Below are 18,708 nucleotides of genomic sequence, written 5' to 3' on the forward strand. Positions count from 1 at the left end.
AATGAAAAAACATTCCGTGCTTATGGATTGGAAGAATAAACATTATGAAAATATCTGTGCTGCCCAGAGCAGTCTACACATTCAGTGCAATCCCTATCAAAATACCATCAACTTTTTTCACAGAGCTGGAACAAACAATCCTAAAATTTGAATGGAACCTGAAAAGACCCTGAATAGCCAAAGGAAAGTTGAAAAAGAGGGGGAAAAAGGCTGTTGACATCACAATGCCTGACTTCAAGCTCTGTTACAAAGCAGTGATCATCAGGACAGTACAGTATTGGCACAAAAACAGAAACATAGGTCAGTGGAACAGAACAGAGAACCCAGAAATCGACCCTCAACTCTTTGGTCAGCTAATCTTCAACAAATCAGGAAAGAATATCCAATGGAAAAAAGACCATCTTGTCAACAAATGGTGTTGGGAAAATTGGAGAGCCACATGCAGAAGAAGGAAACTGGACCGATTTCTTACATCATACACAAAAATAAAATCAAAATGGATGAAAGACCTCAATGTGAGACTCCTGGGAATCCATGAAAGTACTAAAGGAGAACACAGGCAGCAAACATTGACCTCAGCCACAGCAACTTCTTGCAAAACACATCTCTAGAGGCAAGGGAAACAAAAGCAAAACTGAACTATTAGGACTTCATCAAGATAAAAATCTTCAAAACAAAAAATAAAAGATAAAAAGCTTCTGCATGGCAAAGGAAACAGTCAACAAAACTAAAAGGTAACCTATGAAATGGGAGAAGATATTTGCAAATGACAGATCAGATAACTGGCTGGTATCCAAGATCTATAAAAAATTTATTACACTCAGCACCCAAAAAACAAATAATCCAGTCAAGAAATGGGCAGAAGACATGAACAGACATTTCTCCAAAGAAGACATACAAATGGCCAATAGGCACATGAAAAATGCTCCACATCACTTGTCATCAGGGAAATACAAATCAAAACTACAATGAGATACCACCTTATGCCAGTTAGAATGGGTAAAATTAACAAGACCGGGAACAACAAATGTTGGCAAGGATGTGGAGAAAGGGGAACCCTCTTACGTTGTTGGTGAGAATGCAAGCTGGTACAGCCACTCTGGAAAACAGTTTGGAGGTTCCTTAGGAAGTTAATAGAGCTATCCCATGACCCAGCAATTGCGCTACTGGTTATTTAGCCCAAAGATACAGATGTAGTGAAAAGGGGCACCTGCATCCCAATGTTCATAGCAACAATGTCCACAATAGCCAAACTGTGGAAGGAGCCAAGGTGTTCTTTAACAGATGAGCAGATAAAGAAAATGTGGTATATATACAATGGAATATTACTCAGCCATTAGAAAGGATGAATACCTACTATTTACATCGACATGGATTTAACTGGAAGGGATTATTCTAAGTGAAATAACTCAATCAGAGAAAGACAATTATCATAAAGTTTCATTCATATGTGAAATATAAGAAATTGGTCAGAGGATCATAAGGGAAGGGAAGGAAAACTGAATGGGAAGAAATCAGAGAGGGAGGCAAACCATGACAGACTCTTGACATTACAAAACAGAGGGTTGCAGTAGGGGAGGTGGATGGGGGGATGGGGTAGGTGGGTGATGGACAGTGAGGAGGACACTTAATGTGATGAGCACTAGGTATTATATACAACTATTGAATCACAGAACATAAATTACACCAAAAACTAATGATGTACCATATGTTGGCTAATTAAGTAAATTTTAAAAAACTTCTGTTGTTTCCTTCAAATAAAAAAATAGTAATAAAGAAGAAAGACAAAATGTTCCAGAAACAATTTGTGAGCCACAGATCTTATAGCCAACACTTACATCACTGCTAAAGATAAAGTCCTAGAGTTTGTAACTCACAAAGAAAACCATATTTGTATGGGCATGTTTCTTTCTCTTTGCTTTATATGTCTATATAAAAGTGCTTTATCATCTTAGATTAAGTCTTTGATATTCTTAAGCATTTGCTTTGACATAAGAACTTTAAGATCAACTTGTCAATTAAAACTTTTGAAGTGATTTTAATTGTAATTCCACTGGATTTTACAGATTATTTGTGGTCAGAATTGGTCTTTATCACATATAGTCTTTTCAGCCATAAGCAGGTGTGTCTATATTTTAATCAGGTGTTCACTTATGTTGGTGAGTAATGGTTGGTACTTTCTTCTCAACTTTATTGAATATCTTTTGTCTATTTTCAGTGAATAGTTACAAACAAATTTTGCCAGAGAACAGAAAATGGAAAAAAGCCACCTAACTTATTTTATAAGGCTAGCATAATCTTGGTAGCAGTCAGGACTTGTTAGCTGTTAAGCCCAAGTAAAGAAATTGACTTTTCTTAAGTAAGAATACAGATGTAAAAGTCTTAAATAAAATAAAAGCTAGTTGAATACAGTATTATATGTTTGTTATTACAAACTTCTTCATTGAATAATAAGGACCCATTGTGAAAGCATCATGACACTCTTAGATAAAAAGAAAAAAAAAACACATAGTTATTTCAATTGATGTACACTGAAATTGCTTCCAGTTTTTCATTGTTATAAGTAATGCTGTCATTGCCAATCTTTGGACATACATTGTCACATCATTTCCTTAACATTTTCCAAAAGTATATATAGGCAAATTTCAAATATTAATACATTATTTAAGATGCATAATAAACAAACTTTTCCTGAGAATGTTCATATATTAAATATTATAGGCTTGTAGACCAAGAAGCAAAATTGAGGCTATTATATAAGTACTTGTATATAACAAAAAAAAACCCCAAACTTCCATTAATCTTTATCAACTAAATTAGAAATACAATAATTGAGTAGTGTTGATAGTACAAGTTTACAAATGTAAATAATGGAATTTTCTTTTGGGGGAATAACATTTCACTTAAATTAGGGCCAAAAGTTGATGTTCCCTTATAAAAAAAAATCTGTTGCAAAATGTTCATCTATTAATAGTGATCTGTGATAAGATTTTATGTATTTCACTTTTGCAAATTTCTTTCCTCATAGATAGATTCTGCCACATATTAATATCAATCCATGGGCATATGGTTTTAATTGACTATATTCACCAATTAGATGACATTTTTATAATTCTATTAACTAAAAGACTTAATGCCATTTAGCATGTTATTTTATTACAGATTAATCACTTCCAATTAAATTCCTCAGAAGCATAAATAGACTTTGGAATATGGAAATTTCTGTTGCACTTACATCAAGGTTGAAAAACACCCCTGTGGACTGAAATCAGAAAATATATTGCTGCAGGAATTTGTATAGAATAGAGATCTCCTTTTATTTCTTCACAATTCAGGAAATGTATAACACAGCCTGACATTACTTGCCAGTCAAAAAAATGGCAGTTATTGAAATTACTTTATCATACTATTAAGTTTCATGTGTAAGTACTATTTTGCCTTGCAGTTTTAGGTTGAAATATTTTTAAGTCTATAGCCATTTAGAATTAAATAAGAGTGGTGAGCTCAATTCTTCCAGCCATTTAAAAATGTAAACACCATTTTTAACTTGAGGACTATACATAAGGCAGTCTATAATTGGCCCATAGGCCATACTTTATGGACCCCTGCTCTATAAAGTCTTATATTCTCAGTAAATCTAAGTGTCTGATTCTCCAAAACTGCAACCAGTAAATCTACCTTTTCATAATTTATGTTAATTCCAGTATAGTTAACAAACAGTGATATATTAGTTTCAGGTGCACAATATAGTGATTCAGCAATTCTGTACATTACAGGTGCACATCCTGACAAGCGTACTCTTAATCCCCTTCACCTATTTCACCCATCCCCACCATACGCCTCCACTCTAGTAACCATCAATTTTTTATCTATATTTAAGAGTATGTTTCTTGTTTTGTCTCTTTTTTCTTTGCTCATTTTTTGTTTTGTTTCTTAAATTCCACATATGAGTGATATCATATTTCTCTGATTTATTTCACTTACCGTTATACTCTATAGCTCTATCCATATCATTGCAAATGGCAAGATTTCATTATTTTTTTTTAATTAAAGGTTTTATTTACTAGAGAGTGAGTGAGACAGAGAGCTTGAGCGGGGTGGGTTGGGGGGAGAAGCATAGGGAAAGGCAGAAGCAGACTCTCCACTGAGCAGGAAGCTCAATGCAGGACTCATGACCTGAACCAAAGGGGAACATGACTTGAGCCAAGATCATGACCTGAGCCTAAGGAAGATGCTTAACCAACCAATCCAGGGTCCCCAAGATTTCATTATTTTTTTAATGACTGAATAATACTCTCTTGTGTGTATGTACCACACTTCTATATCCATTCATCAATCGATAGATACTTGGGCTCCTTCTGTATCTTAGCTATTGTAAATAATGCTGCAGTAAACATAAGGTGCATGTAAAACCTTTGAGTTTGTGTTTTTTGCATTCTTTGGGTAAATACCCAGTAGATTGTAGGGTAGTTCTATTTTTTATTTTTGAGGAACCTCCATACTGTTTTCCACAGTGGCTGAACTAGTTTGTGTTCCCTCCAATAGTGCAATAGGATTCCTTTTTCTCCACATCCTCACCAACACATGTTGTTTCTTGTTTTGTTGATTTTAGACATTCTGACAGATGTGAGATTGTGGTTCGATTTGCATTTCCCTGATGATCAGTGGTGTTGAGCATCTTTTCATGTGTCTGGTTGGCCAGTTATATGTCTTCTTTGGAGAAATCCATGTTCATTTCTTCTGCCCCATTTTAAATCGAATTATTTGTGGGGTTTGGTGTTGAGTTGTATAAGGTCTTTACGTATTTTGGATACTAATCTTTTATCAGATATGTGATTTGCAAATATCTTCTCCCATTCAGTAGGTTGTCTTTTAGTTTTGTTGATTGTTGATTTGTTGATTGTATCCCTTGCTGTGTAGAAGTTTTCATTTTCATGTAGTCCCAACAGTTTATTTTTGCTTTTGCTTTCCTTGCCTCAGAAGATATGCCTAGAAAAATGTTGCTATGGCTGTCAGAGAAATTACTGCCTGGGCTCTCTTCTAGGATTTTTATGGTTTCTGGTCTCACATTCATTTCTTTAATAGATTTTGAGTTTATGATTATGTCTGGTGTAAGAAGGTGGTCCAGTTTCGTTCTGTTACAGGTTGCTGTCCAGTTTTCCCCAAACCATTTGTTGAAGAAACTGTGTTTTTCCAAATGCATATTCTTGCCTCCTTTGTTGGAGATTAATTAACCAAGAACACCAATAAACATGGGTTTATTTCTGGGCTCTCTATTCTACTCCATGGATCTATGTATCTGTTTTTGTCCAGTACCATACTGTTTTGATTCCAGCTTTGTTGAAATCTGGGATTGTGATACCTCCAGCTTTGTTCTTCTTTTCAAGATTGCTTTGGCTATTCAGGATCTTTTGTGGTTCCATACTGATTTTAGGATTATTTGTTCTAGTTCTGTAAAAGATGCTGTTGGTATTTTAAAAAGGATTGCAATAAATCTGTACATTGCTTTGGGTAGTATGGACATTTTTACAATATTGATTCTTTTCCTCCATGAGCATAAAATATCTTTCTATTTGTTTGTGTCATCTTCAGTTTCTTTTATTCATGTTTTATACTAAGGGTACTGGTCTTTTACCTGCTTGGTTAAATTTATTCCTAGGTATTTTGTTGTTCTTGCTGCAGTTGTAAATGGAATATTTTTCTTAATTTCTCCTTCTGACACTATGTTTTAGTGTCTAGAAATGCATCAGATTTCTGTATATTGATTTTATATCCTGTGACTTCACTGAATTCATTTACCATTCCTGGTAGCTTTCTTTCGTAGAGTCCTTAGGGTTTTCTCTATATAGTATCATGTCATCTGCAAATAGTCCAGGTTTTACTTCTTCCATTTGGATGCCTTTTATTCCTTTTTCTTGTCTGACTGCTGTGGCTAGTACTTCCAGTACTGTGTTGAATAAAAGTGGTGACAATGGATATCCTGATCTTAGAAGAAAAGCCTTTACAATTTCACGAGTGAATATGATGTTAGCTATGGTTTTTTTTTTTTTTTTAATATATGGCCTTTGTTATGTTGCAGTGTGTTCCCCTAAACTTACTTTGCTGAGGGTTTTTTTTATCATGAATGGATGTTATACTTTGTCAGACCCTTTTTCTGCATCTCTTGATCCTTTTTTTTTTTTTAAAGATTTTATTTATTTATTTGTCAGGAAGAGAGCACAAGCAGGAGAAGTGGCAGGCAGTGGAGGCGAGGGAGAAGCAGGCTCCCTGCTGAGCAAGGAGCCCAACATGGGCCTCGAACCCAGGATGCTGGGATCATGACCTGAGCCAAAGGCAGATGCTCAACTGACTGAGCCACCCAAGTGTCCCAATCATATGATTTTTATCTTTTCTCTTGATGTGATGTATCATGTTGATTGATATGCAAATATTGAACCACCTTTGAATCCCAAGAATAAATTCCACTTGATCGAGGTGAATGATTTTTTAATGTATTGTCGGATTTGTTTTGGTGATATTTTGTTGAGTATTTTTACATCTATGTTCATCAGAGATATTGGCCTGTGGTTTTCTTTTTTTGTAGTGTCTTTATTTGGCTTTAGTATCAGGGTAATGGCAATCTCATAAGTGAAATTTTTAAAAAATTATTTATTTATTTATTTGACGGAGACACAGCAAGAGAGGGAACACAAGCAGGGGGAGTGGGAGAGGGAGGAGCAGGCTTCCCACCAAGCAGCAAGCCTGTTGTGGGGCTCCATCCCAGGACCCTGGCATAATGACCTGAGCCGAAGGGAGACAGACGCTTAACGACTGATACACCCAGGGGCTCCTCATAAGTGAATATGGAAGCTTTCCTTAGTCTTCTGTTTTTGGAATAGTTTGAGAGAATATGTATTAATTCTTCTTCAAATGTTTGGTAGAATTTACCTGTGAGGCTGTCTGGTCCTGGACTTTTGTTTCTTGGGAGTTTTTGTTTGTTTGTTTGTTTTTATTTTAAAGATTTTTACTTATTTATTTGAGAGAGAGAGATCACAAGTAGGCAGAGAGGCAGGCAGAGAAAGAGGGGGAAGCAAGCTCCCTGCTGAACAGAGAGCCTGATGCAGGGCTCGATCCCAGGACCCTGGGATCATGACCCAAGCCGAAGGCCATCTAGGTGTTTTTTGATCATAGATTCTATTTTCATTGCTGGTGATTGGTTGACTCAAATTTTCTGTTTGTTCCTGCATGACCTTGGGAAGGTTATATGTTTCTAAGAACTTACCCATTTCTTCTAGATTGCCCAATTTGTTGGCATATAATTTCTCATCATGTTTTCTTATAATTCTATTCTTTGGTGTTGGTTGTTATCTCCTCTTTCACTTATGATTTTGTTTATTTGAGCCCTCTCTTTTCTGAGTCTGGGTAAAAGCTTATCAATTTTGTTGATCTTTTCAAAGAACTAGCTCCTGGTTTCATTGACCTATTAACCTGTTTTTTTAGTTTCTGTTTCATTTATTTCCACTCTAATCTGTATTATTTTCTTTTGCTGTTTGGGGCTTTGTTTCTTCTTTTTCTAGCTCCATTAAGTGTAAGTTTAGGTTGTTTATTTGAGATTTTTCTTGCTTCTTGAGTTAGACCTGTATTGCTATAAACTTCCCTCTTAGAAGAGCTTTTGCTTCATCTCAAAGGTTTTGGAATTTTATTTTCTTTTTCATTTGTCTCCATGTAATTTTTTATATCCTCTTTGATATTTTGGTTGGCCCACTCATTGCTTAATAGCATATTATTTAATCTCCATGTATTTGTGTTCTTGATAAGTTTTTTTCCTTGTGTCTGATTTCTAGTTTCATAACACTGTGGTCAGAAAAAAAATGCATAATATGAGTTCAATCTTTTTGAATTTGTTGAAATTGTTGTGGCCTAACCTTGTGATCTGTTCTGGACAGTAATCTGTGTGCACTTGAAACAGGTGTATTCTACTATTTTAAGAATGAATGTTCTGAATAAATCTGGTCCAGATCCATTGGTTATATCCATCTGGTCCAGTGTGTCATTAAAAACCACTTTTTCCTTGTTGACTTTCTGTGTGGATGATCTACACATTGATGTAAATGGGATGTTAAAGTACTCTTGTATTATTTATCACTATTGATTATTTCCTTTATGTTTATTGGCTGCTTTATGTATTTAGGTGCTGCCGTGGTGGGTGTGTAAATATTTACAATGATTATACGTTCTTTTTGGATTATTTCCTTTATGATTATACAGTGTCCTTTTTCCTTTATTACAGCCTTTGATTTAAAGCCCATTTTGTGGGGCACCTGAGTGGCTCAGTGAGTTAAGCCTCTGCCTTTAGCTCAGCTCATGATCCCAGGGTCCTGGGATTGAGCCCTGCATTGGGCTCTCTGCTCAGCAGGGAGCCTGCTTCCCTCTCTCTCTCTGCCTGCCTCTCTGCTTGCTTGTGTTCTCTGTCTGTTGAATAAATAAATAAAATCTTTATTTTAAAAAAAAAGCCCATTTTGTCCAGCATAAGTATTGCTACCTTGGCTTTCTTTTCACATCCATTTGCATGATAAGTGCTTTTCCATCCCTACAATTTCAATCTGCATGTGTCTCTGGTCTGAAATGAGTCCCTTCTAGGCAGCATATAAATGGGCCTTGCCTTTTTATCCATTCCATCGCCCTGTCTTTTATTGGAGCATTTTGTCCATTTGCATTCAAAGTAATTATTGATACTTTTTGTCATCTTATTACTTATTTTATGGCTATTTTTGTAGTTCTTCTCTGTTCCTTTGTTCTCTTGCTCTTTTCTCTCGTGGTTTGCTTGCTTTCTTAGCAATATACTTGGATTCCTTTGTCTTTATTTTCTGCATATTTTATTGCTAGTTTTTGATTTGTGGTTAACATTATGTTTATTTTTAACATCTTTTGTATATCTCTGTTTAGCTGATGGTTGCTTAAGTTTGAACCCATTTAAAGGACTGCATTTTTACTCTTTTTTCCATCCCTATTTTATGTATATGGTGCCCTATTTTACATCCTTTTATTCTGAGGCCCTTGATTGATTTTTATAGATATTTTAATTTTAATGCCTTTTTGCTATCTACTTTTCTTTCTCTTGCATGTGGTCTTTCCTTTCTACTCAGAGTCCCCTTTAACATTTCTTATGGGGCTGGTTTAGGGTGATGAATTCCTTTAATTTTTATTTGGAAATTCTGTTTCTACTTCTATTATGAGTGATTGCTATGCTGGATAGAGTATTCTTGGCTTCAGGATTTTTTTGTTCAGCACTTTGAATATATCATGCCACTTCCTTCTAGCCCACAAGTTTCTGCTGAAGAATCCACTGATAGTCTTATAGGATTTCCCCTGTATGTAACTGCTTTCTCTTGCTGCTTTTAAAATTCATTTATTTATTTATTTATTTATTTATTTATTTATTTATTTATTTTATTTTAGCCATTTTAATTACTATGTGTCTTGATGTGGACCTATTTGGGTTAAGTTTGGGGGGGGGGAATCTCTGTGCCTCCTGAATCTAGATTTCTGTTAACTTCCCCAGATTTGGGGAGTGTCCAGCTATTATTTCTTCAAATAAATTTTCAACCCCTTTTCTCTCTCTTCTCCTCTGGGATTCCTATAATGTAAATGTTATTATGCTTGATGAGGTTGTTGACGTCCATTATTCTATTTTCATTTTTCATTAGTTTTTCCCCTCTCTCTCCAGTCAACTTGATTGCTTTCAATTACTCTCTCCTGCAGGTTCCTGATCTGTTCTTCTACTTCCGCTAGTCTGCTCTTTAGTGCATCTAGTGTATTTTTTTATTTCAGTTATTGAGTTCTTCATCTCTCATTGGTTCTTTTTTGTTTTCTCTCTTTTTTGAAGATATCACTGAGTTCTACTTTTCTCAAGTCTAATGAAGTCTAGTGAGGGTATCTTTATATAAGACCATTACTTTAAATTCTCTATCAAGTATATTACTTATCTCCATTTCATTTAGCTCTTACTGTGATTCTGTCTTGTTCTTGTGTCTGATGTTGGGGTCTGTTTCTCTCTCCTCTTCACATCTGCATTGTCCCTCCTTCCTGGGGACAGTCCTGTGGGTCCATTTGGCTCCTGACAGCATCTCCACCTTTCCTGCCCTCTTTAATGTGACTTCTCTGCATTTATCTGTAGAGAGTCTGGTCTGCCAGTCTTTGGATCATTTCCTGGGTTATTTACACTGATGGGGGTGTTACCTAGTTGTATTCACAGGATGAGGTGAGCTTATGATCCTCCTACTCTGCCATCTTCTCTGAAGTCTCTGGACCAGTGAATATTCTGAACTTTTAAAAACTTAAACAATTTGAAATCACACTTACTCAGTTGCATTTATTTGAATATTAATAAAGTAAAATATCTCTCTTGAATATAGGCCATTTATATTTCTTCATTTGTAAACTGGTTGGTTGTATTCTTTCTCCATTTTTTTAGAGATTTATTTATTTATTCTAGAGAGAGAGGGAGAAGGAAAGAGAGACCTCAAGCAGACTCCCTAGTGAGCAGAGAGCCCAATGTGGGGCTTGATCTCACAACCCTGAGATCATGACCTCAGTTGAAATCAAGAGTCAGACACTTAACTGACTGAGCCACCTAGGTGCCCCTTTTTCCATTTTTATTGCACTAGTATTCCAGCAATCTTTTGCACACCAAAAATAGTTCAAAATAGTTTTTAGTGGCTATACCTACTTTAGTATTATTTTACACTGCTTTCCCCCACACATCTAGTCTAAGACTCCTTCCATATTCAAAGATATACCATTGCCTAGCAGAACTGTTTTTTTAATCTTCCATACATATATGCACCAGATACTAATTCTGTCCCTTTTTCTCTATTTTTCCTCTTATTTGTCCTTCAAGACCCAGATCAAGGACCAGTTCCTTCTCTTTAGCTCCAGAGCAAATATCTGTGCAAATATCTGTTATAAAAGCTATCACACATGATGTAATTAACTGTTGTTCACAATGGTCTATCTCCCCACTGGATTGACAGCTTCCTGAGACATGGAACTGTAATTGATCCCTATATCCCAGAACAATGCCTAACACTTAGTAGGTGCTGATTATTTGTTGACTGTAAGAGTTCAAGATTAGTAATATGAATAATGTTAACAAAAATAGCATGCGCCAGATACATAAATATCAAAGACAAATTTGTATAGTTCTATTTCTTGCAAAATGCTTATCATAATATGATATATAATTTAATTTTGAAGAAGTCATCTTGGACATTAAAATCTCACCAAAGAACATAGCAATAAATGTTTTTATTTCCTGACAAAACTGAGTATGTCAAGCCTTTGGTTTAAAAACTTATCTTTTTCCCTGAAGAATTAAAATAACTTACTTGAGTAATGCTATTAGGTATAGTTAAAATCTATAATTTAAGAAAATTTGCTTATACTAGAAAAGAAAACTGAGAGAATTAAAACACAAAAAATTATTCATCAGCCATGTCTGTTTTGTAATCGGAACAGTAAGCTCTTTTGTTCAAAATCTTCTTTGTAACCTGACCAACATTCATTTGGATTAATCTTTTATTTTGCTTTATTTCCAAAGGATATCCATTACTTTGCACTAGATAAGGGTGAATTGGCACTAGCTGAAGTGGCAAGAAAAAGAGCTAGTGACATTGATGCAGAATCAATAACCTCTGGAGTTGGTAAGAATTAATGCTGGTTTTTTAAAATGCTTTTTGTTTCAATCAATACTTACTCAGTATCATTTTATATTTACTTTTTAAGGCACAGTTGGTTAATTTGAATTGCTTTCTTTGTAAAGAAAGTGACTTTTAAAAAAGAATTAAGCCTGGGTAAATAGTACAATATGGATATGTAAGTGGGAACTGTGTTGATATAAAATTAATAATCATTGATTAATCACTATTTAGCAAAAAGTCAAAAAGGCACTGTTTTCATAAGACTTTGGGGAAGAATTTATCATAAGTGCGGTTATTAATGTTAGCCAAACAGAAATTTATATAGTTATTTATACACATAGACATGTCATATCTCGAAAGAATTCTGTCCTATATCAAAGTATTTAACATGGAATTTTAGGTTTGATGGGTGACTTGTTTTCTTTTAGAAGCTACTAGTCATTTTACAGTGTAGTCTTCCAAAGAAGACCAATCAGAAACCTAAATTTAATCTAAAGGTCCACTCAAAACTTTATAATATATAAAAATGATAAGTTTTAAAAACTATTACAATATCAACATGAGCTTCCTTTTTCTAAATTTAGCTTGTCTAGTGTAACTAAATCTGGAATTATTGATCTCTGTACTTTCCAATTCCTATTCTTCCTGGTATTTACTATTTCTAGATTAGGCAAAGGACCCTCAGAATTGTAATCTAATTCACTTCTTTGTGGAACTCCTAAGAAATGAAGTTTTAATAGATTTCTGCTTTGTAAGTTTGCCTCAAATTATTATAACAAGCCTCTTTATTGATTGATCATCTTTGTTTTTACAATGCTGTTGGCATCCAAAAGGAGCAGTTGTCTCTTTAACAATGAAGGTTTTGCATTTTAAAACTATTTAAAGTTACTAAGGGTGAAAAGGAAGGTGAAGAAATTATCACACAATTTCAGAAAAATTAAGAAACTCCACTATTCACCAGTATGCTTTCTGTGCCCTGTGAATGCTTTGATTGCATTACTATAGCCAGCTGATAGTTCCTAGCCAAAGAGCCTTTTTGAGCCCTGCCTCATTTCTGGCAAATATCTTTCTTCATTGAAACCCTGTTCCTCCCCACTTTTCAGCCTTTTTTTCAGGCCTTACCCTTTGACCTTGATTACTTTCCCTTAACAAAGATACCATTCAGTCACAACAGTAACTATCAAGATGTGAACATTAAAGATGGATGTGTTCTACTCCACTTTTATTCTATAAAACTGGGGTGACTCCCATTCAAAATTAGAAAAGGAATTAGGAAAGAATTTCTAGTTTCTTAATGGTGGTTTCTGTCTAGTTCTTCCATATAGCCCACATCATGCTGGGGAAAGCTAGATTTCTCTCAAGTTCCTTCAATTTAGTTCAACTCTTGTTCTCTCAAACATTTCTGAAAGTAGTTAAGTTTTTGGCTTTCGAAAGTGTTCTTTGATGCAAGCAAGAAGATATATTGTGTAAAATAACAAGAGTATTCAAGTTGAAGTATTTCAAGGGCACCTGGGTGGCTGAACAATTTGAAAATTTTTTATTTAAACTTTTTATTCTAGTATAATACACATACACAAAAGCATACAAATCATAAACTTGACTCAACAGATTTTCACAAAGTAAACATTCTTGTAACCATTATCCAGAGCAAGTAACATACATTACCAGGACCACGCATGGCCTCTCATATCCATTTTAAGATACTGTATCCCAACCCAACTATCTTTACTTACAACACTATAGATTAGCTTTACCTTTCTTTCAAATTTTAAATAAGTGGAATATATATTATTCTTTTGTTTTGGACTCCTTTCACTCAACTTTATGAAGTTCTTTTATATTGTTGTATATGTTTGTAATTCTTTCTTTTTTATTGCTATGTAATAATAATCCAACAGATGAATATATACAATTTTATTCATTCTATGCCAGATATTTGAGTTCTTTGAAGTTTGGGACTTATTGTAAATAGTGTTGCTATGAATGTACTTGTGTTTGTCTTTTAACAGATGTATACACAGATCTACTGGGTATATGCTTAAAAGTGGATTTGTTGAGACACAGGATATATTTGTACATTCAGCTTTAGTAGTGTAGGAGAGAAAAAAAATTTCCTCTATCCTTCAAGGTTTTTCCACCAGGACTAAAAATCAAATTTACACAAGACTGATTAATAGAGAAACTAATGATGTACTATATGTTGACTAGTTGTATTTAAATTAAAAAAAAAAAAATCCAAGGGAAAAAAAGACTAATTAATAGAAAATGAAACATGGTTTAATAATATATATACCTTCTGTATATATGGGAGAGACCCAGGAAAACTGAGTATCTCACCAAACTACCTGAAGCCATCACCTTAAATACCATCTCCATTTAAAGACAAAAGAAGATGATGTAGGTAGAGGATCAGTTATGGGAGGTTACCATAAAGGAAAAAAAAAAAAAAAACAGTAAAAAAAGGCTAAAGTTGTCATGCAGATTTAAGTTCATGCCTTCTCCACTGATAATAGTTTCTAGATATCTAAGAGCCACTCCCTTCTTCCTGATACTGAAGGAGATACCCTTACAAATGGAGATTTCCCCTATACATGGAAGTGTCTCTTAAGGAAGGGAAACTTGGATTTCAGAGATATTCTGTGTCTACAGTTTTTTAGAAAATACTAGCTTAGAATAATCAGTATGCCAAAGAGGCATCTTTTCTTAAATCAAGTTTATATATTCTTATTTTTTAAAGTCTTTATTTAAATTCCAGTTAACAGGGACACCTGGGTGGCTCAGTCGGTTAGGCATCTGCCTTCAGCTGGGGTCATAATCCCAGGGTCCTGGGATCAAGTCCACATCGGGCTCCTTGCTCGGCAGGGAGCCTACTTCTCTCTCTCGCTCTGCCTGCTGGTGCTCTCTCTCTGTCAAATAAATAAATAAGTTCTTTAAAAATAAATAAATAAATAAATTCCAGTTAACATACACTGGTGTGGTATTGGATTTCATCCTTTTTTAAGGCTGAGTAATATTCCATTGTGTGTGTGTGTGTGTGTGTGTGTGTGTGTTTACACACACACATACATACGTACATATACATACATACACCACCTCTTTTTTTTTTTTTAAAAAAGATTTTATTTATTTATTTATTTGACAGACAGAGATCACAAGTAGGCAGAGAGGCAGGCAGAGAGAGGGGGAGAAGCAGGCTCCCTGCCAAGCAGAGAGCCCAATGTGGGGCTCGATCCCAGGACCCTGGGATCATGACCTGAGCTGAAGGCAGAAGCTTTAACCCACTGAGCCACCCAGGTGCCCCACACCACCTCTTTTTTATCCATTCATCAGTCGATAGACATTTGGGCTCTTCCCATAATTTGGCTGTTGCTGATAATGTCACCATAAACAGTAGGGTACACGTATCCTTTCAAAGAAGTATTTTTGTGTTCTTTGGATAAATATCTAGTAGTGTGATTGCTGAGTCATAGGGTATTTCTATTTTAAATTTTTTGAGGAGCCTCCATCCTGTTTTCCAGAGTGGCTATACCAGTTTGCATTCCCATCAACACACCAGTGCAAGATGGTTCCCCTTTCTCCACATCCCAAAGATGCATCTTAATGGTAGAAAAATGTGCTCCCCTACAAGAGCTATTTCCAATTTTCCTAAGGAGCTGTAACAGTTTGTCTTCTCACCAGTTGTCCATAACAGCAGAGCTTGCTCCATCCTCACTGATGTATGATATTGTCTCTCTTTTGCATTTTAGCCATTCTGGTGGGTAAGACAGTACTATTTTGTAAATGTTATAGTATATATAGAGAGAGAGTGTTCCTGGGCTCTTTACTTCATTGGTCTCTTTGTACTTGCACAAATATCTTAGTGTTTTGTTTTTTTTTTTTTAATTTGAAGTATAGTTGACACACAACTGTAACTATCATCTATCACCATACAATACTATTACAATATCATTGACTAGATTCCCTGTACCTTTGATCCCATGACTTCTTCACCCTGTAACTGGAAGCCTATATCGTCCTCTCCCCCTTCACTCATTTGCCCATCCCCAACCCACAACCCCTCTGGCGACCCTCAGTTTTTCTCTGTAATTATGATTCTGTTTCTGCTTTTTGTTTTTTAGATTCCACATATTTATCTATGTCTGACTTACTTCACTTAGCATATTCTCTAGGTCCATCCATGCTGCCTCAAATAGCAAGATCTTACTTTTTTTATGGTTGAGTATGTGTATGTATATGTGTATATGTATATACACATTTATCTATTCATCTGTACATGGACACTGGGTTTGTTTTCATATTTTGGCTATTATAAATAATGCTACAATACCCAGGGGTACATGTATCTTCTCAGGTTAATGTTTTCATTTTCATTACATAAATACCCAGTAGTGGAGTTACTGATCATACAGTATTTTTATTTTTAACTTTCTGAGAAGCACCCATATGGTTTTCTACAGTGGCTCTACCAACTTACCGTCCCTCCAAGAGTGCGTGAAGTTTCCTTTATCTACTCTTCCTCAACAACACCTATTTTTTTGTCATTTTGATTAGAGCCATTCTGACAGGTATAAAGTGATATCTCATTGTGGTTTTGATTTGCATATTCCCGTTGGTTAGTAATGTTGAGGTCTGTTTCACGTACCTGTTACAGGCCATCTATTTGTCTTCTTTGAAAAAAAAAATTTTTAATTAACATATAATGTATTATTTGCCCCAGGGGTACAGTTATGTGAATCATCAGGCTTACACATTTCATAGCACTCATGATAGCACGTATCCTCTCCAATGTCCATAACCCAGCCACCCTATCCCAACCCCCCCACCTCCCAGCAACCCTCAGTTTGTTTTGTGAGATTAAGATTTTCTTATGGTTTTTCTCCTTCCCAATCCTATCGCATTTCATTTTTTCCCTCCCTAGCCCCCACAACCCCCGCCCTGCCTCTCAAATTCCTATCAGAAAGAGCATATGATAAGTTTTTCTCTGAATGACTTACTTCACTTAGCATGATACCGTCTAGTTCTAGACACATCATTGCAAATGGCATGTTTCTTTTGATGGCTGCATAATATGCCATTATTTATATACCACATTTTCTTTATCCATTCATCTGTTAGACATCTAGGTTCTTTCCATAGTTTGGCTATTATGGACATGGCTGCTATAAACATTTGGTTGCACGTGCCCCTTCAGATCACTACATTTGTATCTTTAGGGTAAATACCCTGTACTGCAGTTGCTGGGTTGTAGGTAGCTCTACTTTCAACTTTTTCAGGAGCCTCCCTGCTGTTTTCGAGTGGCTGCACCAGTTTCCATTCCCACCAATAATGTTTCCCCTTTCTCCACATCCTTGCCAACACCTGTCATTTCTTGACTGGTTAATGTTAGCCATTCTGACTGGTGTGAAGTAGTATCTCACTGCAGTTTTGATTTTTATTTCCCTGATGGCAAGTGATGTTGAGCAACTTTTCCATGTGTCTGTTGGCTGTTGAGCAACTTTTCCATGTGTCTGTTGGCCATTTGGATGTTTTCTTTGAAGAACTGTTTGTTCATATCTTCTGCCCATTTCTTGATTGGATTCTTTGTTCTTTGGGTGTTGAGTTCAGTAAGTTCCTTATAGATTTTGGATACTAGCCCTTTATGTAATGTGTTCTTTGTGAATATCTTCTCACATTCTGTCAGTTGTCTTTTGGTTTTGTTGACTGTTTCCTTTGCTGTGCAAAAGCTTTCGATCTTGAAGAAATCCCAATAATTCATTTTTGCCCTTGCTTCTCTTGCCTTTGGCGATGTTTCTAGGAAGAAGTTCCTGTGGCTGAGGTGAAGAGGTCGGTGACTGTGTTCTTCTCAAGGATTTTGATAGATTCCTGTCTCACATTGCTGTCTTTCATCCATTTTGAGTCTATTTTTGTATGTGGTATAAGGAAATGATCCGGTTTCATTCTTCTGTATGTAGCTGTCCAATTTTCCCAACAAAATTGGGAAAAGATTTTTTTCCCAAAAAAATTGGGAAAGACTTGTCTTTTTTCCGTTGGACATTCTTTCCTGCTTCATCAAAAATTAGTTGACCATAGATTTGAGGGTCCATTTCTGGGCTCTCTCTTCTGTTTCATTGATCTATGTGTATATTTTTATGCCAGTACCATACTGTCTTAATGATTACAGCTTGGTAATAGAGCTTGAAGTCTAGAATTGTGATGCCACCAACTTTGGTTTTCTTTTTCAACATTTGTCTGGCTATTCAGGGTCGTTTCTGGTTCCATATAAATTTTAGGATTATTTGTTCCATTTCTTTGAAAAATTTGATGGAATTTTACTAGGGATTGCATTAATTGTGTAGATTGCTTCAGGAAGCATAGACATTTTCACATTATTTGTTCTTCCAAACCATGAGTATGGAATGTTTTTCCATTTCTTTGTGTCTTTCTCGATTTCTTTCATGAGTACTGTATAGTTTTCTGAGTAGAGATTATTTACCTCTTTGGTTAGGATTATTCCTAGGTATCTATGGTTTGGGGTGCAATTGTAAATGGGAACGACTCCTTAATTTCTCTTTCTTCTGTCTTGCTGTTGGTGTATAGAAATGCAACTGATTTCTGTGCATTGATTTTATATCCTGACACTTTACTAAATTCCTGTATGAGTACTATCAGTTTTGGAGTAGAGTCTTTTGGATTTTCCACATCAAGTATCATGTCATCTGCAAAGAGTCGGAGTTTGACTTCTTCTTTACTGATTCAGATGCTCTTGATTTCTTTTTGTTGTCTGATGGCTGAGGCTAGGACTTCTAGTACTATGTTGAATAGCAGTGGTGATAGTGGACATCCCGGCTGTGTTCCTGACCTTTGCAGAAAAGCTCTCAGTTTTTCCTCATTCAGCATGATATTTGCTGTGGGTTTTTCATAGATGGCTTTGATGATATTGAGGTATGTACCCTCTATCCCTACACTCTGAATAGTTTTGATCAAGAAAGGATGCTGTACTTTGTCAAATGCTTTTTCAGCATCTATTGAGAGTATCATATGGTTCTTGTTC

At 35.5% G+C, this 18,708-nt stretch overlaps 1 protein-coding gene across 1 annotated transcript in view; it reads left to right on the forward strand.

The window, feature by feature from the left end:
• WDPCP (WD repeat containing planar cell polarity effector) overlaps window positions 1-18,708 on the forward strand; it is a 345,410-nt gene that overhangs the window by 188,430 nt on the left and 138,272 nt on the right. Inside the window, exon 13 of the mRNA XM_080831550.1 lies at window positions 11,579-11,681. Coding sequence (XP_080687676.1) covers window positions 11,579-11,681 — 103 coding nt within the window. The remainder of the gene's footprint in view (window positions 1-11,578; window positions 11,682-18,708) is intronic.

This window comes from Martes martes (genome assembly GCF_963455335.1).
Source record: "Martes martes genome assembly, contig: scaffold_78, whole genome shotgun sequence".
Classification (NCBI taxonomy): domain Eukaryota; kingdom Metazoa; phylum Chordata; class Mammalia; order Carnivora; family Mustelidae; genus Martes; species Martes martes.